The sequence below is a fragment of the Macaca thibetana genome, chromosome 9 (genome assembly GCF_024542745.1).
Source record: "Macaca thibetana thibetana isolate TM-01 chromosome 9, ASM2454274v1, whole genome shotgun sequence".
Taxonomy (NCBI): Eukaryota; Metazoa; Chordata; class Mammalia; order Primates; family Cercopithecidae; genus Macaca; species Macaca thibetana.
In genome coordinates this window covers 87,904,204-87,924,556 of record NC_065586.1, presented here as the reverse complement: position 1 = coordinate 87,924,556, position 20,353 = coordinate 87,904,204, and the positions used below count along the sequence as shown (strand labels likewise).

Here is a 20,353-nt window from a genome sequence, read left to right as displayed (position 1 = left end):
TATTTTTTGAGATGGAGTCTTGCTGTGTCGCCCAGGCTGGAGTGCAGTGGCGTGATCTCGACTCACTTTCATCCTCCACCTCCCAGATTCAAGCAATTCTCCTGCCTCAGCCTCCTAAGTAGCTGGGGTTCCAGGCGCCAACCATCATGCCCGGCTAATTTTTTTTTGTATTTTTAGTAGAGACGGGATTTCACCATGTTGGCCAGGCTGGTTTCGAGCTACTGACTTCAAGTGATCCGCCCGCCTCGGCCTCCCAAAGTGCTAGAATTACAGATGTGAGCTATCGCGTCCAGCCAAAATATATGTTTAGACGTTCTTTGTATTGTCTGCTGGTGGAGGCCCTGCTTTAACAACCAGACACTATATTTAGTGGGAATATTAATGAGATTACTGTGGTTTTTAGGCCTGGCTAGATGTGCTCTATAACACATGCCAAGAAGATTATGATCACATTATGTTGAAAAGCTTTTAGCACACCAAATAAATGGGCTTTCCAAGAAGCTTTGTTGCCCCAGATATTAGGAAATGGCCTAAGTCAGCCAGGGCCCTTTCATGGGGTGCCCAGGTTTGCATCAAGGCCAGATCTGAAAACAGGGACACTTACACTCAACTCTTAATTTTATTTATTTACTTATCTATCTATCTATCTATCTATCTATCTATCTATCTATCTATCTATCTATCTATCTATTTTTGGAGATGCTGTTCAGGCTCGACTTGAACTCCTGGGCTCAAGTGCCTCAGCCTCCCAACTAACTGGGATTATAGGCACACCTCACCATACCCAGCCCAACCCTTCATTTTTTAAACATTGTTCCCTTAAATAGTTCTAAAACCAAGTTTTTAGTGCTGCTTTTTTCCTAGCCATTGCATAGTATATTTTTTAAAGAGGAGAACTTTGGGCCGGGCGCGGTGGCTCACGCTTGTAATCCCAGCACTTTGGGAGGCCGAGGTGGGCGGATCACGAGGTCAGGAGATGGAGACCATCCTGGCTAACACGGTGAAACTCCATCTCTACTAAAAATACAAAAAATTAGCTGGGTGTGGTGGCGGGCGCCTGTAGTCCCAGCTACTCGGGAGGCTGAGGCCGGAGAATGGCGTGAACCCGGGAGGCGGAGCTTGCAGTGAGCCGAGATCAAGCCACTACACTCCAGCCTAGGCGACAGAGCGAGACTCCACCTCAGGAAAAAAAAAAAAGGAGAACTTTGATACATTATTACTGATCTCTGCTTGATTTGACTCTGAAGAGTCATAGTTTTGGGATTTTGCCAGGCTTTTTAAAATCTTTTTTAAATTTTTATTTTATTTTATTTTTTGAGACGAGGTCTTACTCTATCACCCAGGTTAGAGTGCAGTGGTACAATCTTAGCTGACAGCAACCCCTGCCTTCCAGACTCAAGTGATTCTCCCACCTCAGCCTCCCGAGTAGCTGGGACCACAGGAGTGCACCACCACAACCGGCCAGTTTTTTGTGTTTTTGATAGAGATGGGGTTTCAGCATGTTGCGCAGGCTGGTCTTGAACTCCTGAGCTCAAATGATCTCCACGCCTTGGCCTCCCAGGGTGCTGGAATTATAGGTGTGAGCCACCGCACCTGGCCGAGCTGACTTTTTAAAGGACAGGCAAAACCCAGGTGTGAGTTCAAATTATGACTTGAACTGATTCTAAATGGGCTCATGTTAAAGCACTGAGTCCCAGATGTACTTTTTAAATGAAGCTATTGTAGTTTAAATATAATTTATTAAACTTATTTGAGGTGCTATGTTCCCTTAGATTTTCTCAGACCTCAGGAATGTGTCTAAAAAAAAATTAGTGAACTGGGGTTGAAATTTTCCTCTATTGGTCAGAAATAATACTTACTTTAGAAATACTCTTTAGCCAGGTGTGGTGGCTCATGCCCGTAATCCCAGCACTTCAGGAGGCCAAAGCGGGCAGATCACTTGAGACCAGGAGTTCGAGAACAGCCTGGCCAACCTGGTGAAACCTGTCTCTACCAAAAATACAAAAATTAGCCAGGCATGGTGGCATATGCCTGTAATTCCAGCTACTCGGGAGACTGAGGCACGAGAATCACTTGAATCCAGGAGATAGAGGTTGCAGTGAGCCAAGATCATGCCACTGCACTCCAGCCTGGTGACAGAGCGAGACCCTGTCTCAAAAGTAAAATAAAAAATTAAAAAGTAAAGAAATGCTCTTCTCTTGATTGAGTCATATATTTGCAACCATCTTAACTAATACATTGATTACCCAATATGGGGGACATTATCTATCATGGCAGTGAGCTCTGGTTATCTTGTGTCTAGACTTAGCTCTGTTGTATTGCCTTTCACAGTTGAAAATGTGTCAACAGCTTGCTTATGTTATCAGTCGATTTGTCACTTCTTTTTATCATGGATAACTACTTTGGTCTGATTTCTCAAAGTAACCTAGTGAGTTAAAAAAAAGTTCAAAGAAACTAAATTCCTCATTACTGAAGTGTACCTCTTTAATGAATATAACTCATTCCTAAGAGCTATCAGAGTATTTCTGAAACACACAGTATATTGAGCTCACACTAAACAGTGACCACGGGGCAGCCTCTAGTTGGAGTTTCTACTTCTGTTCCTGGCAATGCTGTGGATGTCTATGGCCATATTTTAGATGTCTGTATTGTGAATCGTGGCCTCCTTTCAGCCAGCATAGTGTAGGATCTCCAAGTGAGTCAGGTCCTTCTGACAATGTTATATCCTTCTAAAGTGTTGTCCTCAAAATGGAAAGCCAGAGTTGAGGTTTCTTACCCAGAGTACAGCTGGCTCTTCCTTTCAGTGGTCTAAATATTTTGCCTCTGTTGATAAAGCCTGACATTGCAATGGTCCCTCGTAGCATTTGGCCTAAATCTCTGGGTAGTCTGGAGAGAAACAGAAGGTACTCACTCAAATCCCTGTGTCCAGTAGTTTACCCCAACAATGTGATTATGAGAGCTTCTCCTTTGAAGCCAGAAGAGGAACCCAACCTCAGAGCTAATGTTTTCCATTCAAGTAGCCCCCACACTACTTCTCACCTACTCTGTTTTCTGAGTTCTCCGAAATCACCACCTGAAGCCAGTGTTCTCTGGCTTGACCTCTGTTTGCTGGATTTCTCTTAAGCACAGAGGTGCCCATGTCATTGTCTCTTTCCTCTGTGTGGCAACTCTGCACATCTTCTCTTCTGCCCTTCACACCCACGATCTCCAGTTCATTGTTTTCTTTCTTATGACCTGCAGCAGATCCTTAGATTAGGTTTGTTCTTTTGTCAGCCTCTTCATATTCCTGATTCTTTGAGTTAAAGCCTTGCTTGATGTGCTGCTTAACTACATCTTCTTTACACTTTGACTTACACCTTGTATTTGTGCTGCCAATATTTTTCTTTCTTTTTTTGACCTAATACTACACTTTGGCTGTGTGCTGCCAATTTTTCTGAGTAGATGCCAGCCTTATATTTGTTCCTATTAAATTATATCACTTCACTTTGCTTCTTTTTCCAGCTTGTCTACTTTGATTCTGTTATCTGAAATCCTTGCTTCTACTTGCCTTCTAGTCACCCATAAGTATGCTTTACGTGCCTAGGATAACTAGGTATCTGACAGATTATTTTTATTTTTATTATTATTATTTTTTAATACGGAGTCTCGCTTTTGCCAGGCTGGAGAGCAGTGGCGTGATCTCGGCTCACTGCAACCTCTGCCTCCCGGGTTCAAGCGATTCTTCTACCTCAGCCTCCCAAGTAGCTGAGACTACAGGTGCGTGCCACCACACCTGGCTAATTTTTGTATTTTTAGTAGAGACGGGATTTCACCATGTTGGCCAGGATGGTCTCGATTTCTTGACCTCATGATCTGCCCGCCTCAGCCTCCCAAAGTGCTGGGATTAGAGGCGTGAGCCACCGGGCCTGGCTGGTATCTGACTGATTTATTTGGTTGTTCCCACCACCAAAGACAGACTGTAACAGAGGCCAGTCTTTGGCTGTCCTTAATAGAACTTTTAGTACATAACTCAAGCTTAGCCTGACCTTGGCCAATGCCTCCTTTCTATTACTACAACTTTTGAGGTCTGAGAAGAAGGAATTCTGCACCTGCGAACAGTTTGTGGTCTCCCTAGTATCTGTTCTCTGCCACTAAGAGTTGTTTAGCCATTGCTTTATTTATTTCAGGAGGTCAGTTTTTTGAGTAATAACAAAATGACTGCAGACGGAAATATTTTCTCTAGCTCATTAGAAACAAAACAATTAAGGATTGACATCAGTTTAAACTTACAAAACTTACAAAGTACGGCTTTCTCTTTGTCTGTAACATTCTAAATATATTATTCCCTTTACCATCTTCTTTTTTTTTTTGAGACGGAGTCTCGCTGTGTTGCCCAGGCTGGGGTGCAGTGGCCGGATCTCAGCTCACTGCAAGCTCCGCCTCCCGGGTTCACGCCATTCTCCTGCCTCAGCCTCCCGAGTAGCTGGGACTACAGGCGCCCGCCACCTCGCCTGGCTAGTTTTTTGTATTTTTTAGTAGAAACGGGGTTTCACCGTGTTAGCCAGGATGGTCTCGATCTCCTGACCTCATGATTCACCCGTCTCGGCCTCCCAAAGTGCTGGGATTACAGGCTTGAGCCACCGTGCCCGAGCCCCTTTACCATTTTCTATAGCCACTCATCTAAGGCTCCATATCAGTCCATCTTATCCTTAGTGGTTACAAGCTCATCAATAAATTACATGTATTCTTCAGCATCTTTGGGTATAGTAATCCCCATTAGGCTTATGAGTATGAATCTAAGTGTCTCTCGGTAGGTACTTCTCATCTCCTTCATCTCCTTTGCCTGCAAGGCCCTTTGAAACAGAGGGTCAGCTTAATGATGTGATCAGCTCTGCATGGGGCTCTAGTATTTGAGCTTTAATGGTAATATAGGTCAGTAACGTGATCCCACCAGATTTGTATGTCCGAAGTGTCAGAGGTTAATGATATTCCAGGTAATTGCAGAGGTTAACAGATAAGCCAGTTTTTATTTTGTTATATATTTGTTTGTTGGGAAAAATAGAGTTAATTTGGATAATCTACTAAAATATTAGGTAATTGTATAGATAGCACTGGGATGTGGCAAAAACCACAAATGGTTTGGGAATGCTTTTCAGAAACTCTTTTACAGACCGTAAGTTATTTTAGGGAAGAACTTTGTATTGGTCTACAGTTCATTTCAGTTGTAATATGGTGGCTGACAGCGAATAGGCACTCCATAAATACTAGTGACGAGGGTGAGGCCACTCGACCCAAAATAATCACCCTTTAGTAGGAGCCAAACTAAGCACCCTTAATCCTTCATGCAGCTGCTTCTCTTTCGTTGATTTTTTTTGTTGTTGTTCCTTATGTCCTTTTATTCTTTAACAATTTGTTAATTTATTTTTTATTTTATTTTTCATTTTTGTTGGTAATCTTAGCTGGGATTACAGGTGTGTGCCACCATGCCTGGCTTTTTTTTTTTTTTTTTTTTTTTTTTTTTTTGAGACAGGGTCTCACTCTGTTGCTCAGGCAGGCTGGAGTGCAGTGGTGTGATCTCGGCTCACTGCAACCTCTACTTCCCAGGTTCAAGTGATTCTCTTGCTTCACTCAACCTCTGGAGTAGCTGGTATTACAGGCACCACCACCACACCTGGCTCATTTTTGTATTTTCCGTAGAGGTGGGATTTCACCATGTTAACCAGACTGGTCTCAAACTCCTGACCTCAAGTGATCCACCCGCTTCTGCTTCTCAAAGTGTTGGGATTACAGGCGTGCACCACTGTGCCCAGCCAAATTTTAATACATAGTGGGTGTAGATAGTAGATATTTTGATACAGGCATGCAACGTGAAATAAGCACATCATGGAGAATGTGATATCCATCCCCTCGAACATTTATCCTTTGACTTACAAACAATCCAATTACACTCCTTATTTTAATATGCAATTAAGTTATTATTGACTATAGTCACCCTGTTGTGATATCAAATAGTAGGTCTTATTCATTCTTTCTGATTTTTTTGTACCCATTATCTGTCTCCATCTCCTGTCCCATTGTAGCTCCCCACTACGTTTCCCAGCCTATCCTTCTACTCTCTATGTACGTGAGTTCAATTGTTTTGATTTTTAGATCCCACAAATAAGTGAGAACATGTGATGTTTGTCTTTCTGTGTCTGGCTTATTTCACTCAACATAGTGATCTCCAGTTCTATCCATGTTGTTGCAAATAGTTGGATCTCATTCTTTTTTAAGGCTGAATGGAACTCTATTGTGTATATGTTCCACATTTGTTTTATCCATTCATATGCTTTTTTGTTTGTTTGTTTGTTTTCTTTTCTTTTCTTTTAGACAGAGTTTCGTTCTTGTCTTCCAGGCTGGAGTGCAATGGTGCAATCTTGGCTTACTGCAACCTCCACCTCCCGGGTTCAAGCGATTTTTCTGCCTCAGTGTCCCAAGTAGCTGGGATGACAGGCACCCACCACCACATCTGGCTAATTTTTGTATTTGTAGTAGATACAACATGTAGTAGACCATGTTGTCTAGGCTGATCTCAAACTCCTGACCTCAGGTGATCCGCCTGCCTTGGCCTCCCAAAGTGCTGGGATTACAGGTGTGAGCCATCGTACCTGGCCCATTCATCTGCCAATGGACACTTAGGTTGCTTCCAAATCTGAGCTATTGTGAACAGTGCTGCAACAAACATGGGAGTGCAGATATCTCTTTGATAGACTGATGTCCTTTCTTTGGGGTATATACCCAGCAATGGGATTGCTGGATCATATGTTAGCTCAATTTTTACTTTTCTAAGGAAACTCCAAACTGTTCTCCCTGGTAGTTGTACTAATTTTCATTACAACCAACAGTGTACAAGGGTTCCCTTTTCTCTACATCCTCACCAGCATTTGCTATTGCCTGTCTTTTGGATATAAACCGTTTTAACTGAGGTGAGATGATATCTCATTGTGGTTTTGATTTGCATTTCCCTGATGATCAATGATGTTAAGCACCTTTTCATATTCCTGTTTGCCATCTGTATATCTTCTTTTGAGAAATGTCTGTTCAAATCTTTTGCCCATATGTGATTGGATTATTAGATTTTTTTCCTAGAGAGTTGTTTGAGCTCCTTACATATTCTCGTTATGAATCCCTTGTCAGATGGGTAGTTTGCAAATATTTTCTCCCATTCAATGGGTTGTCTCTTTGTTGATTTTATCCTTTGCTGTGCAGAAGGTTTTTAACTTGATGTGATCCTATTTGTCCATTTTTGCTTTGGTTGTCTGTTTGTGGGGGGTATTGCTCAAGAAATTTTTGCCAAGACCAGTGTCCTAAAGATTTTTCCCAGTGTTTTCCTTCAGTAGCTTCATAGTTTGAGGTCTTAGATTTAAGATGTTAATCTATTTTGATTTATATATATATATATATTTGAGACAAGGTCTTGCTCTGTCACCCAGGCTAGAGTGCGGTGGCATGCTCTTGGCTCACTGCAACCTCCACCGCCCGGATTCAAGTGATTCTTGTGCCTCAGCCTCCCAAGTAGCTGGGGTTACAGGTGTGTGCCACCACGCCTGGCTAATTTTTTTGTATTTTTGGTAGAGACGGGGTTTCACCATATTGGCCAGGCTGATCTCAAATTCCTGACCTCAAGTGATTCACCCACCTCGGTCTCCCAAAGTGCTAGGATTACAGGAGTGAGCCACAGCACCCAGCCGAGGATTTTTATCATGAAGGGATTTTGAATTTTATCAGATACTTTTTCTGCATCAATTAAAATGATAATATGGTGTTTATCCTCCATTCTGTTGATATAATTGACTGATTTTTTTTTTTTTTTCTTTGAGACAGAGTTTCGCTCTGTTGGCAGGCTGGAGTGCAGTGGCGCGATGTCGGCTCACTGCAGCCTTCACCTCCCAGGTTCAACTGATTCTCCTGCCTCAGCCTCCCGAGTAGCTGGAATTACAGGCATGTGCCACCATGCCCAGCTAATTTTTGTCTTTTTGGTAGAGACGAGGTTTCACCATGTGGGTCAGGCTGGTCTCAAGTTCCTGACCTTGTGATTTCTGATTTTATTTATTTAAATCTTTTCTTTTTCTTAGTCTGGCTAAAAGTTTGTCGGTTTTGTTTAACTTTTCTATTGTCTTTTTCATTTCAGTTGCATTTTATTTCTGCTCTGATCTTTATTATTTCTTTCTTCTATTAATCTTGGATTTCGTTTCCTCTTGCGTTTCTAGTTCTTTAAGTTTCATCATTAGATTCTTTATTTGAAGTTTTTCCTCCTTTTTGATGTAGGCTTACACTATAAACTTTCCTCTTAGTACTGCTTTTGCTCTATCCATAGGTTTTGGTATGTTCTGTTTTCATTATCATTTGTGTCAATAAAATTTTCAGTTTCCTTCGTAATTTCTTCATTGACCCACTGGTCATTCGGGAGCGTATTGCTTAATTTCCATGTATTTGTTTTTTCTTTCTTTTTTTTTTTTGTTTTGACGGAGTTTCACTCTTGTCGCCCAGGCTAGAGTGCAATAGTGCAATATCTCGGCTCACTGCAACCTCCACCTCCCAGGTTCAAGCGATTCTCCTGCCTCAGCTTCCCAAGTAACTGGGATTATAGGCATGCGCCACCACACCTGGCTAATTTTGTATTTTTAGTAGAGACGGGGTTTCTCCTTGTTGGTCAGGCTGGTCTCAAACTTCTGACCTCAAGTGATCCACCTGCCTTGGCCCAAAGTGCTGGGATTACAGGTGTGAGCCACTGTACCCGGCCCATGTATTTGTATAGTTTGCAAAATTCCTTTTGTTATTAATTTCTAGTTTTATTACATTATGGTTACAGAAGATACATGATATTATTTCAATTTTTTGAATGTTTTAAGACTTACTTGGTGACCTAACATATGGTCTATCCTTGAGGATGATCCATGTGCTGAGGAAAAGAATGTGTGTTCTGTAGCTTTTGGATGAAATGTTCTGTAAATATCTGTTAGATCCCTTTGTTCAGTCGTGCAGATTAAGTCTGCATCTTTCATCAATAAAGATGTTTCTTTATTGATTTTTGGTCTAGAAGATCTAGCCAATGATGAAAGTTGGGTGTTGAAGTCTCCAGCTATTACTGTATTGGGGCCTATCTTTCTCTTTAGCACTAATATTTGCTTTATATATCTGGGTGCTCCAGTGTTGGGTGCATACATATATAATCAATTTTATATATATATATGTATGTATGTATGTATGTATGTATGTATTTTTGAGACGGAGTCTTGTTCTGTCACCCAGGCCGGAGTGCAGTGGCGCGATCTCAGCTCACTGAAACCTCCACCTCTGAGGTTTCAGTAATTCTCCTGCCTCAGCCTCCTGGGTAGCTGGGATTACAGGTACCTGCCACCATGCCTGCTAATATAGTACAGGGGTGTTGTACCCCGTAGAGACGGGGTTTTGCCATGTTGGCCAGGCTGGTCTCAAACTCCTGACCTCAGGTGATCCACCCACCTTGGCCTCCCAAAGTGCAGGGATTACAGGCGTGAACCACTGTGCCCGGCCCAAATATATATTTAAAATTTCTATATCCTCTTGTTGAATTGACCCCTTTATCATTATATAGTGACCTTTGTCTCTTCTTTGAGTTTCCTCAGCACAACTATTTTGAATTCTGTCTGAAAGGTCACATATCTCTGTTTCTCCAGGATTGGTCCCTGGTGCCTTATTTAGTTTATTTGGCGAGGTCATGTTTTCCTGGATGGTGTTGATGCTAGTAGATGTTCTTTGGTGTCTGGGCATTGAAGAATTAGGTATTTATTGTAGTCTTCATTGCCTGGGCTTATTTATACCTGTCCTTCTTAGGAAGGCTTTCCAGATATGTGAAAGGACTTGGGTGTTGTATTCTACGCTGTTTCTGCTTTAGGGGTCACCTAAGCCCAAGTTAGCTACTACGGTTCCTGCAGACTCGTAGAGGTGCTGCCTTGATGGTCTTGGGCAAAATCTGGGAGAATTCTCTGCATTACCAGGCAGAGATTCTTGTTCTCTTCCCTTACTTTCTCCCAAACAAAGAGTCTTTCTGTTCTCAGTCACCTAAAGCTGGGGGTGGAGTGACATAAACCCCTGTGGCCACCACCACTCTGACTGTGCTGTGTCCGACCTGAAGCCAGCTTTTGCGTAAGGCCTGCCGTAACCACTCCCTGGTTACTGCCTGTGTTCACTCAGGGCCCTGGGCCTCTACTATCAGCAGGTGGCAAAGCCAGCCAGGCTTGTGTCTTTCCCTTCGGGGCGGTGAGTTTCCCCAAGCCCCTGGGCAGACTCAGAGATGCTGTCCCGGCATCATGTACTAAAGTGGGAAACCTTAGAAGTCTACCTGGTGTTCTATTGTATTGTGACTGAGCTGGCACTCAAACTACAATTGCAGTCTTTCCCACTCTTCCCTCCCCTTTCCAAAGGCGGAGGAGTCTCACTTTTCCACCACCGCCACCCCAGGCCATGAGAAGTACTGCCAGACTAAGTCCAGCATTCCCTTAAGGCCCTAAGTCAGCTCGTGGTAAACACTGCCTGGCCTGAAACCCTCTTTCAGAGCACTGGGCTCCCCTCTGGCCCAGGGCAGGTCCAGAAATGCCATCCAAGAGTCAAATCCTAGAGTTGGGGACCCCAGGAGCCTGCCCACTGCTCTACCCAACTGTGGCCTTGCTGGTACCTGAAGCCAGCAAGTCTCAGAGGCTCACCCAAGGTCCTGGGTATCACTGCTGGCTATTCAGGGCCCAAGGGCTCTTCAGTCAGCAGGTAATGAATGCTGCCAGGACTGGGTCCTTCCTTCAAGGCAGTGGGTTCCCTTCTGGCCCAAGGTGTGTCTAGAAATGTCACCTGGGAGCTAGGGCCTGGAAAAGGGACCTCACAATTCTGACTGTGCCCTGTCCTTCTGTGGCTGAGCTGGTATCCAAGACGTAAGACGAAGCCCTTCCCACTTTTCCCTCTCCTCTCCTCAAACTGAAGGAAGAGGTCTCTTTTGGAGCCATGAGCTGTGCAGCCTGGGGTTAGGGCAGGGGTGATGCCAGCCCTCCCTTGGCTGATGTCTCAGTAGGCCATGTGCCCCCTGAATCCACTGTCTCTGGGCCTAGTTCAGCACTAGGACTCACCTAAGTGTTGCAGTCCTTATGGCCTAGACTGACTTTCAAGTTGATTTGGAGACACAGAGCGCTGTAGCCCACAGTGGCGAGGCTTGGGGGAACTCGAGTTCCCCCTGCTGGAATTGGAGATTCCCCTCAGGCGCAGGCTGGTTTAAATACTTGGTGATTCAGGACTATTTTTCTATCTCCTCAGTTCCTCTTTCAGCAATATGAAGATAAAACCAGGTACTAGGAGGACCTACCTGATTTTTGGTTCTTCTAAAGGTGTTTTTTTCTGTGTAGATTGTTACTAACTTCCTGTTCTTGTGGGGCATGGGTCAGGTGGAGGTTGATCGGCAGAGACTTCTGTTCTTCCATCTTGCTCTGCCTCTCTTTTGTTGATTTCAATCCAGAAATACTGTTTGCCTGTTGCTGTTTGAGAGGTCATAGTAGCTAACTCGCATGTCTGTGTTTGTGGATCATCATGGTGTGTGTCTTGTCGTTAGGCAAACCTCTGCTCTTCAGACACCCTCAGGAGCAGCTCTGCAGGGACAGCACCGCTCATCCCTCTGGAAGACTGCCCTCTGGAAGCTTTCAGGAAAGGCCCCTGAGAGCACAGTAGCAATCCAAAAGCCACATTCTGTTTTTTATTTTTACTATTATTACATATATATTTTTGAGACAGGGTCTCACTGTGTCACCTAGGCTGGAGTACAATGACAGGATCTTGGCTCACTGCAGCCTCTAGCTCTTGGGCTCAAGGGATCCTCCCGCCTCAGCCTCCCAAGTAGCTGGGACTACAGGTGCATCCCACTATGCAGGGCTAATTTTTTTGTTGTTGTTGCCCAGGCTAGTCTCGAACTCCTGGGCTCAAGGGATCCTCCTGCCTCAGCCTTCCAAGGTGTTGGAGTTACAGGCATCAGCCACTGCACCCAGCCTATTTTTTTTCACCATATTAAGAGTCATATCTATTGGCATTTAATGTTCAGCTCTTCACAAACTTGATTTTTCTAACTTTCAAGGCAAAATGAAAATGATTGGAAATTGCAAACCTAAAAGAGGTGTTTGGAACGTGTTTTAGATATAACGGACCACCAGATTTTGAAGGGGGCTGACAGAAAAAGTGAAAACTCTCTACTGCATTGTATTACTTGGCATTCCTTAGGAATAATGTTCATAATGTCTCCTATCTAAGAGGGGGAGGGGAACTAGTACATTTTAGCAAGATTTTTGTCAAAAAACATCAACATTCAAGATATTTTGGCACCAAAAAGGAGAAGTGCCTGGTTTCTGGAAAAATAACTTGAAGTATATGTTATTCCCTAAGAAAGCTGGTAAATAAGGCATCACTGTGTGCCTCTGGCCTCAAGGCAGTCATGAAAGCCTTCATGACACATCTTCTGAACTACTGTGTAGACTAGATCCCCCAAAACCCTTTAGCCAGTAAGGAGCACTGTTACCAAGCTTAGTTGGAAGCTCAAATAGACAGAAGGTGCTGTTTTATTAATACTGCATTTTCAAATATCAGCACAAATGTATTACATGACCTTACGTATGTTTGTTCAGCATTTTACAGCTTGCAGTAGCCATCATTCCACTAATGTCCCTATGTAATGGAAATATTTTCTCATCAACCGATGGAGCATAATTAAGTCTTTTTCATGGCTGCATGATATTCCATCGGAATGGATAACCCATATTTTATTCAAGTGTTTCCCTGTAGCTAGACATTTACTTTGTTTCTGATTTTTTGCCATTGTGGACAAGTCTCGCAGTAGATATACTTTACATATGTCCTCACTTCTGGTGGTTATATTTCCAAGCATTGGGATTGCATCTGGAACAATAGCCAACACTGGGATTCTTGGGTTGAAGGGTATACATATTTTTAATTTGAATAATTTGCTAGTTTGCTTTTCAAAAATGTTGTAGCAGACCAGGTGTGGTGGCTCACGCCTGTAATCCCAGCACTTTGGGAAGCCAAGGCAGGGGATCACCTGAGGTCAGGAATTTGAGACCAGCCTGGCCAACATGGTGAAACCCCATCTGTACTAAAAATATAAAAATTATATTTGGGTGTGGTGGTGGGCACCTGTGATCCCAGCTACTTGGGAGGCTGAGGCAGGAGAATCGCTTGAACCTGGGAGGTGGAGGTTGCGGGAGGTGGAGGTTGCAGTGAGCTGGTGGAGGTTGCAGGAGGTGGAGGTTGCAGTGAGCTGAGATTGTTCCATTGCACTCCAGCCTGGGCAACAACAGTGAGACTCCATCTCAAAAAAAAAAAAAAAAAAGTTGTAGCAATTCATATTTCTATCAGCAAATGATGAGAAATAGTTATCACTCTTTTAAATGTTTGCCAGTCTGATGAGAATAATGGCATCAATTTTTTTTCCTGACTACAAGTAAATATGAACATCTTTTTTTTTTTTTTTTTCTTTTTTTTCTTTAAGAGCCAGGGAAACAGTATGCTGCTCAGGCCGGGCTTGAACTCCTGGGCTCAAGTGATCCTCTCACCTCCTGAGTAGCTGGGATTACAGGTGCATGCCACCACAACCAGCTAATATAAACATTTTTATGTGAATTGTCTGTGAATTCTTATGTGAATTATTCTCTATGCATTTCCTCATTGAGTTGTGTATCTCCAAAGAAGATACACAAATGGACAACAAGCACATGAAAAAAATGCTAAACATTGTCCATCATTAGAGAAATGCAAATCAAAACCACAATAAGATAGTATTTCGACCGGGCATGGTGGCTCACGCCCATAATCCCAGCACTTTGGAAGGCTGAGGCAGGCGGATCACCTGAGATCAGGAGTTTGAGACCAGCCTGGCTAACATGGTGAAACCCCATTTCTACTAAAAATACAAAAAATTAGCCGAGCGTGGTGGTGCACTCCTGTAATACCAGCTACTCAGGAGGCTGAGGCAGGAGAATGGCTTGAACCCGGGAGGTGGAGGTTGCATTGAGCCGAGATCACACCACTACACTCCAGCCTGGCAACAGAGTGACAATCCATCTCAAAAATAATAATAATAATTAAAAATAAAGTTAATGATGTTTCTTTTCTAAAGTTCTAGGAAAGGAAAGTGGGTGAGAACGTGGTAACTTTTTTCTTCTTTTGGTTTTCAGTCATACAGCTTTGCTTCATTTAGATATAAAAATGTTCCCTAAAGGGCTGTGATGAAAAGTTGTCTTCTATTGAAGTTTCCAGTGTTGGGGGGAGATTAAGGTAACAGAGAAAGTTCCAAAACTAAAAAAGCCCCAATTATTATAGTAGCTTCTTAACACCTCAGCTGTGAGTCCCTTTTCCTCTCCAGTCCATGGTATGCAGTACTGGGGTGTTAGTCTCAGGGAGCTGCATCACTACGACACTGAGGTGCACAGCCTCACAGCAGTGTACCCTTCAGCTCCTCCCATATTCAGTGTGCCTCTTGCCCTCAGGCCTGGCTCCAGCCACAGCATCTCCCAAGGATGTGCCTGCCTCCTCTTGCTTATGGCCTTTGTCCTGGCTGCTTCCTCTCCCTGCAGTGTTCTTTGTCCTGCACTGTCAGACAAAGCTTTCAGGATTCAGCTTTCAGGATTCAGCTTTCAGGATTCAGCTCAGCCCCTCTTAATCCTCCCCAGCACCCTTTGATGTAAACACTGTTATACCCATTTACAGATTACACAAATGTGTGTGTGTTAGATGTGTTTATGTGTGTGAAAACATACCCATTTTACAGATATAGTCATAGAGCAAACAGAGGCACAGAGATTTTAAGAATTTGTCTCATATCACACAAGAAGTAAATCAAGGAGCTTATTCCAAAGTGTATGCTGTCGATTACCATCCAGTATCAGCAGAGTTGAAAGCAGCATCTGATTGAGACGTACCGTGAAGCTATACTATAAACTCTCAAAAGCAAGACATGTGAGGAAGCTTTGCTAAACCATTTTTCTCTGTCTTTCCTCTTTGGGTCCAGGTTGAAGTAAAGCCATATGTGCTGGATGATCAGATGTGTGATGAGTGCCAGGGCACACGCTGTGGTGGGAAGTTTGCCCCGTTCTTCTGTGCCAACGTCACCTGTCTGCAGTATTACTGTGAATACTGCTGGGCGAGCATACATTCCCGAGCCGGGCGGGAGTTCCACAAACCGCTGGTGAAGGAGGGAGGCGACCGCCCTCGTCACGTCCCGTTCCGCTGGAGCTGAGCCACGGCCGACCCAGCCACAGTACTGGAGTAGATAACAAGGAGGGGAGAGAGAGGGCACTGCCTCAGGGCTTACAGTGTTCTGGAAATCTGTGCATTCGTTCTTGATTTTTAAAGAAGAATTGGGTCTTTTTATTATTATTATTAATTATTATTATTATTATTATTTACAGTCATATTACTGAACTCAGTGTCCAGTATAATGCAGAATTGCAGAGTGTAGAATGGTACTGATTTGCACTTTGATTCACACCTTTGTCTGCTTGGTACCTTAATTTTTTATACCTGATTTGTCACTCGTGACAGTATGTAGGCTGCCATTCTCATTAGCGGCCGTCAGGCTACTGTCTGTGATTCTTTTGTTTGTTGCTGTGGTGGTGTTGTTCTGATTGTTTTGAACTGGAGCATGCACTTATTTTCAGAAACTTAGAGAGTTGCCCCTAGAACAAGACTTACCAAAGGTAATACTCGTGAGTAGGTGGCAGATGTAGCAAAAACTTCACAACAATTCAGCAATCATTAGTTCGGGTCACTTAGAGTAAGGATAACCCTTCATGAAAATAAGCCTTTAGTTGCTCTCTATTTTGACTTGTAAGGATACCTCATAAGCTGGATCTTTTATTTTTCCTTCATGTTTGATTTTTGTTTTGCCGAGGATTTTGGTTAGATCTTTTAGTATTATGTAAATTTATGCTGCAATAGCTTTTGCTGCTATTAAAATGGTATTATTAATACCATAATACTCTATTCAGGCTAAGATATCAATTAAACACAAAAACCCAACAACACACTTTTGTGATTTTAGGGATAGAGTCAGCTGCCGAAAGGAGATCAGAATAGACTTCAGAAAGCTTCGGTGGAAGGTCACTATTTCTGACTGCATGTTTACTTAATCAGGTTGCTGCATGCAATAAATTTTATATCCAATGTCTAGTATAAAACGTTCCCACAATGCACAAATTAAGAATCTATATAAGCTATAAAATACTCATTTTTTAAAAAAAGTTTTTTTCATTCAAAGAATTGGTAATTGACCAGAGGAAGGCATGCCTCAGTAAATGGAATGCTCTGAATGAGAAGAGCCCATAACAGAATGACCTATATTACAACCGATATAAAACCTAGGTGTAGGATATTCTTCAAGCAAATTTGTGGATGGTAGATGAAGTACTTTGCGGTGCTCTGTTATATATTGTGCAATTTATTTTATATAGTAAAGTGATTATGTCTAACTGTGATCAAACTTAACTGTTTAAAGCCTCTGTCAGACATTAACGAACTTGACAGTTCATAACTGGTATATTATAAACTAACACATGAGCTCTTAGTTACAATCTCTTAGTGCTTGCACCATTTTACATAGCTTCAGACCTTGTCCAGAAAACCAAAGAGCTCATCTTAGCTTACAAACACTAAGAATATATACAGGATATAGAGATAAGTTGTCAGATTGACAAACTAGGCACATTTTTAAGAAAGTTGTGTAATGGTGATGCTAAAGAAATGTCTGTACAAAATAAGATGGCCTGGGCAGAGTTGGTTGTCTGGGTGAGAAACTAACTACTTAATTCCCTGGATTTATCCTGTTAAGCTTGAGTAGAATGAAGGCCTCTGGCACTAGCGTGGTCTAGAATGAAGGCCTGCTGGCACTAGCGTGGTCTAGAATGAAGGCCTGCTAGCCGTAGCGTGGTCTAGAATGGAGGCCTGCTAGCCCTAGCGTGGTCTAGAATGGAGGCCTGCTAACCCTAGCGTGGTCTAGAATGAAGGCCTGCTGGCACTAGCGTGGTCTAGAATGAAGGCCTGCTGGCACTAGCGTGGTCTAGAATGAAGGCCTGCTAGCCGTAGCGTGGTCTAGAATGGAGGCCTGCTAGCCCTAGCGTGGTCTAGAATGGAGGCCTGCTAGCACTAGCGTGGACATTTTTCTAGCATTCACCCTTGGGCTGCAGATAGTAATATATAAACACACACAATGATTGCAAGACTATGTAAATCTTTTTTTAATCTTCTTCCTATGTTTTGGAATTCTGGGGACAATCTGACTGGATATGACACTGCAGAATAGATTTAAGTCGCTGTGTTTTCTGTGCTGTGATGTCCTTGTACTGTCTTAAGTTAGTGTTGCTTTTGTTTCGTTCTCCCATGTTTGGTTGCAATTACTGACTCTCAAGCTATAGTTTGTTTTCAAAAAGGAAAAACAAAATAGTTTTTTACTGGATTAAAAATGCTTATTTTAGAATTCTCCCCTTTTTAAGGCTTTTTGGTAATAATTGCTTTTTTCCAGCCCCGGTGTGGTTTTGTTTGTTTTTTTCTATGTTTGTGGGGTTTTTTTTCATCTGTACAAGAAATTTTGTTATGCACTACTACTTTTTGTATTCTAGACAGTTTTCAAAAGTTGGCAGATTTTTTTTTTTGTTTTTAAGGAAAAAGGCATGCTTTCTGACTGACATGATCTTTTGCAATACCTCAATTTTGAAATATAGGAAAGAAAATGATATTTTCTAAGTAAGTTTATTCAGAAAAATATATATTAATTTAATTCTGCAAGAAAATGATTTAACAGATGGGTAACTTTATTTTTTTCATGCTTATTTGTGTTTTTTGAAAATGAAGAAGTTAGAGCTTTATAACTATAATATTAAAGATCATATCTAACCTACAGAAATCTACCTAATTATGTGAAAGAAGCAAAACTTTTTGAAGAAGCGCCCCTCTTTCATGTATTAAAATAACACTGAGATTTTTTAAAAAGCTGGAAGATTGTACAGCATAAAGCTAAAGTGAAGACAAAAAACATTGTCCTGAAGAATAGGTTACAAAAAATAAACTCCATTTGGTGCTGAACGTTGTGAATAGATGGTGGAAACTACTTTCCCTTAATTTGTATATTTCTAATCAAGCGTTGATTGTGCGCGACTGACCAGGATTGTGAAAGAGTTCTTCTGTTTGTATTTTTTTAAAGAGAACTTTTTTAGTTTATTAAATTATAACACGTTCCCTTTTGTTTTGTAAATAAATGTGCCCCCAAGTTGTTAATGTTATATTAAAAGAGAGGGTCCTTCAAAAAAATTATTTTTTAAAACACAGAGGTGTTCTGACCTGCAACTTGACTGGGAAGCCCCTGGGTAACACAGGTCCTGCTGTGGCCTTTCCTTGGTGTGACACTTGAACTAGTCGATTTTTTGAAGGCTATAACTTAACCTCGACTATTTGTTGTTATGTGCAATACTGTTTGTACTGTTTGTATAAAAAATAGAAAAAAAAGAAAAGAAAAAAGGCATAAATCTTTATTGCAGATTTATTTTCATTGCAAACTTTAGACATTGTGATTCACTGAAATCATTTTTCTACTGTCAAATATGTACCTTTTCTTCATGCTGGTATTTTTTCAATAGTAATGTAGCCTTTGTACTGAGACAAATTTTCATTGTTATTTTTAGAAAGATTTTTTGCTAAGAAAAAAATTAAACATATTTACATATTTTTCATTTTATTTCGTATTTTCTTTAAGGAGTGCTTTCTCAATCATTAATAGAGTTGTTTCTGGGAGGGACTTTCATATCTGGTCAATGTCATAATATTATTTTGTATTTTTATTGGAATAAATTAATTTTATGATGCTAATTCTTTAAAAGTTTATTTTTTTCATTTTCAGTTATTTTTGAAGCTAAAACCTTTGTAATATTGTTACTAAAGTGTCTAGTTTTTTGAAATGCAAAGCTTTATGTATTAACTTGCTGATGTGGTTTACAATAGTGTGACAACGATGAAAATGGTTGGTTATGTAAAGTGATTGGAAATGTAACGGATAATTGGGTAATAAAATGACAGAATGAGCAGAACATGTGAGATTTTGAGAAGCCTTTTCCTTTATCACAGTGGTTTAGTGTAAGACTAGGGATGTCACAGTGCAGTTCTCTAGGGATGTCACGGTGGATTTATACAACACCAGGTGCAGCCAAACCTGTGGCCCTGAGAATGAAGTCACCCCAACCGGAATACCACCGGGTTTCAAATCTGGCTAAGTCAACGGAATGTTTCATTGCTTTTTCCCCTCTAACTCTTCATTATGTCGTGTGTGTGTGTGTGTGTGTGTGTGTGTGTGTGTGAGAGAGAGAGAGAGAGAGAGAGAAAGAGAGAGAACCTGCCACCAACTGCTGTCCTTGTGTGAGACAGTGCCTTTCTCCCAGGCCGAATCTTTTCCGAGCACTGACAGTGGTGATGTCTGAGTCGTACAGGAAGTTGCTAAGAGGACACCGCCTTCGTGGTGTACTGCAGACCTCACCTGCAGGGTCTCACTCGTGCTGCCTCCCTGTAAGGCTCAGTTGGTGGCACTGAAGAAGCACACTCGGATGTCACCACTGTCTGTGGACCCTGACTATGTGTCGGGTTGCATCTTCCTCCACACCCACGCCTGCTTCCTGTGCTGGTGCCCCTTGTTTGCCTTTCATTGTGGCAACTGCGTGCATGATCTGTCTGCCTTTCTGCTGCTGCTTTTCCAACACCCTCCTCACCTGGAAGCTGTGCAGTTAAGGCACAGTCATTAATGTGTCATTGCAATAGCACCTACAGTCAAAGCAAAAACTACAACTGCAAAACTGGTGTTGCGTAAACAGAACAGCCAATGACTTGCTCCAGATAGATGATATGTTTCTACTAGTGGTTGATGGCCTCTTTCAGCTCCATCGCTGTGGAGGTGAGGTTCATCAATAACTCAGAGAAACTTGTGTCCAGAGTTGGTCTTGGGTATGCTCTATGTATTCAGTTTTGTAAATAATATATAGATTAGATCAAGTTGTGATGTAAAATTTTAACTCAAATTGGGTACTACTGGTTGGAATTTTACATTAACTACAAATAAATGATTAGGAACAGAAGAAAAGAAATCGGAAAATTCTTGCTTAGTGGTATAAAGATTATGCTTAGATTTCTGCCTATATCTTGTGTTTTATAGCTTGTTAGTGAGGCATGGGCTAATGCAGAATGTACTGCATTTATGCAATTAGCGAATAACTGCTAGTTTTCATTTTATCTATTATATTAGCAACAAAATGGCATTTAACTGGGTAAAGCTCCTACC

The 20,353-nt window shown here is 41.9% G+C and overlaps 1 protein-coding gene across 7 annotated transcripts in view; it reads left to right on the top strand.

Moving 5' to 3' along the window:
- CPEB3 (cytoplasmic polyadenylation element binding protein 3) overlaps positions 1-16,881 on the top strand; it is a 242,406-nt gene extending 225,525 nt beyond the window's left edge. For all 7 annotated transcript variants that reach the window (XM_050804449.1, XM_050804448.1, XM_050804444.1 and 4 more), the window contains one exon: positions 15,050-16,881. In XM_050804449.1, the coding sequence (XP_050660406.1) occupies positions 15,050-15,277 (228 nt within the window). In that variant the 3' untranslated portion in view covers positions 15,278-16,881. The remainder of the gene's footprint in view (positions 1-15,049) is intronic.
- Positions 16,882-20,353: the final 3,472 nt, after the last annotated feature.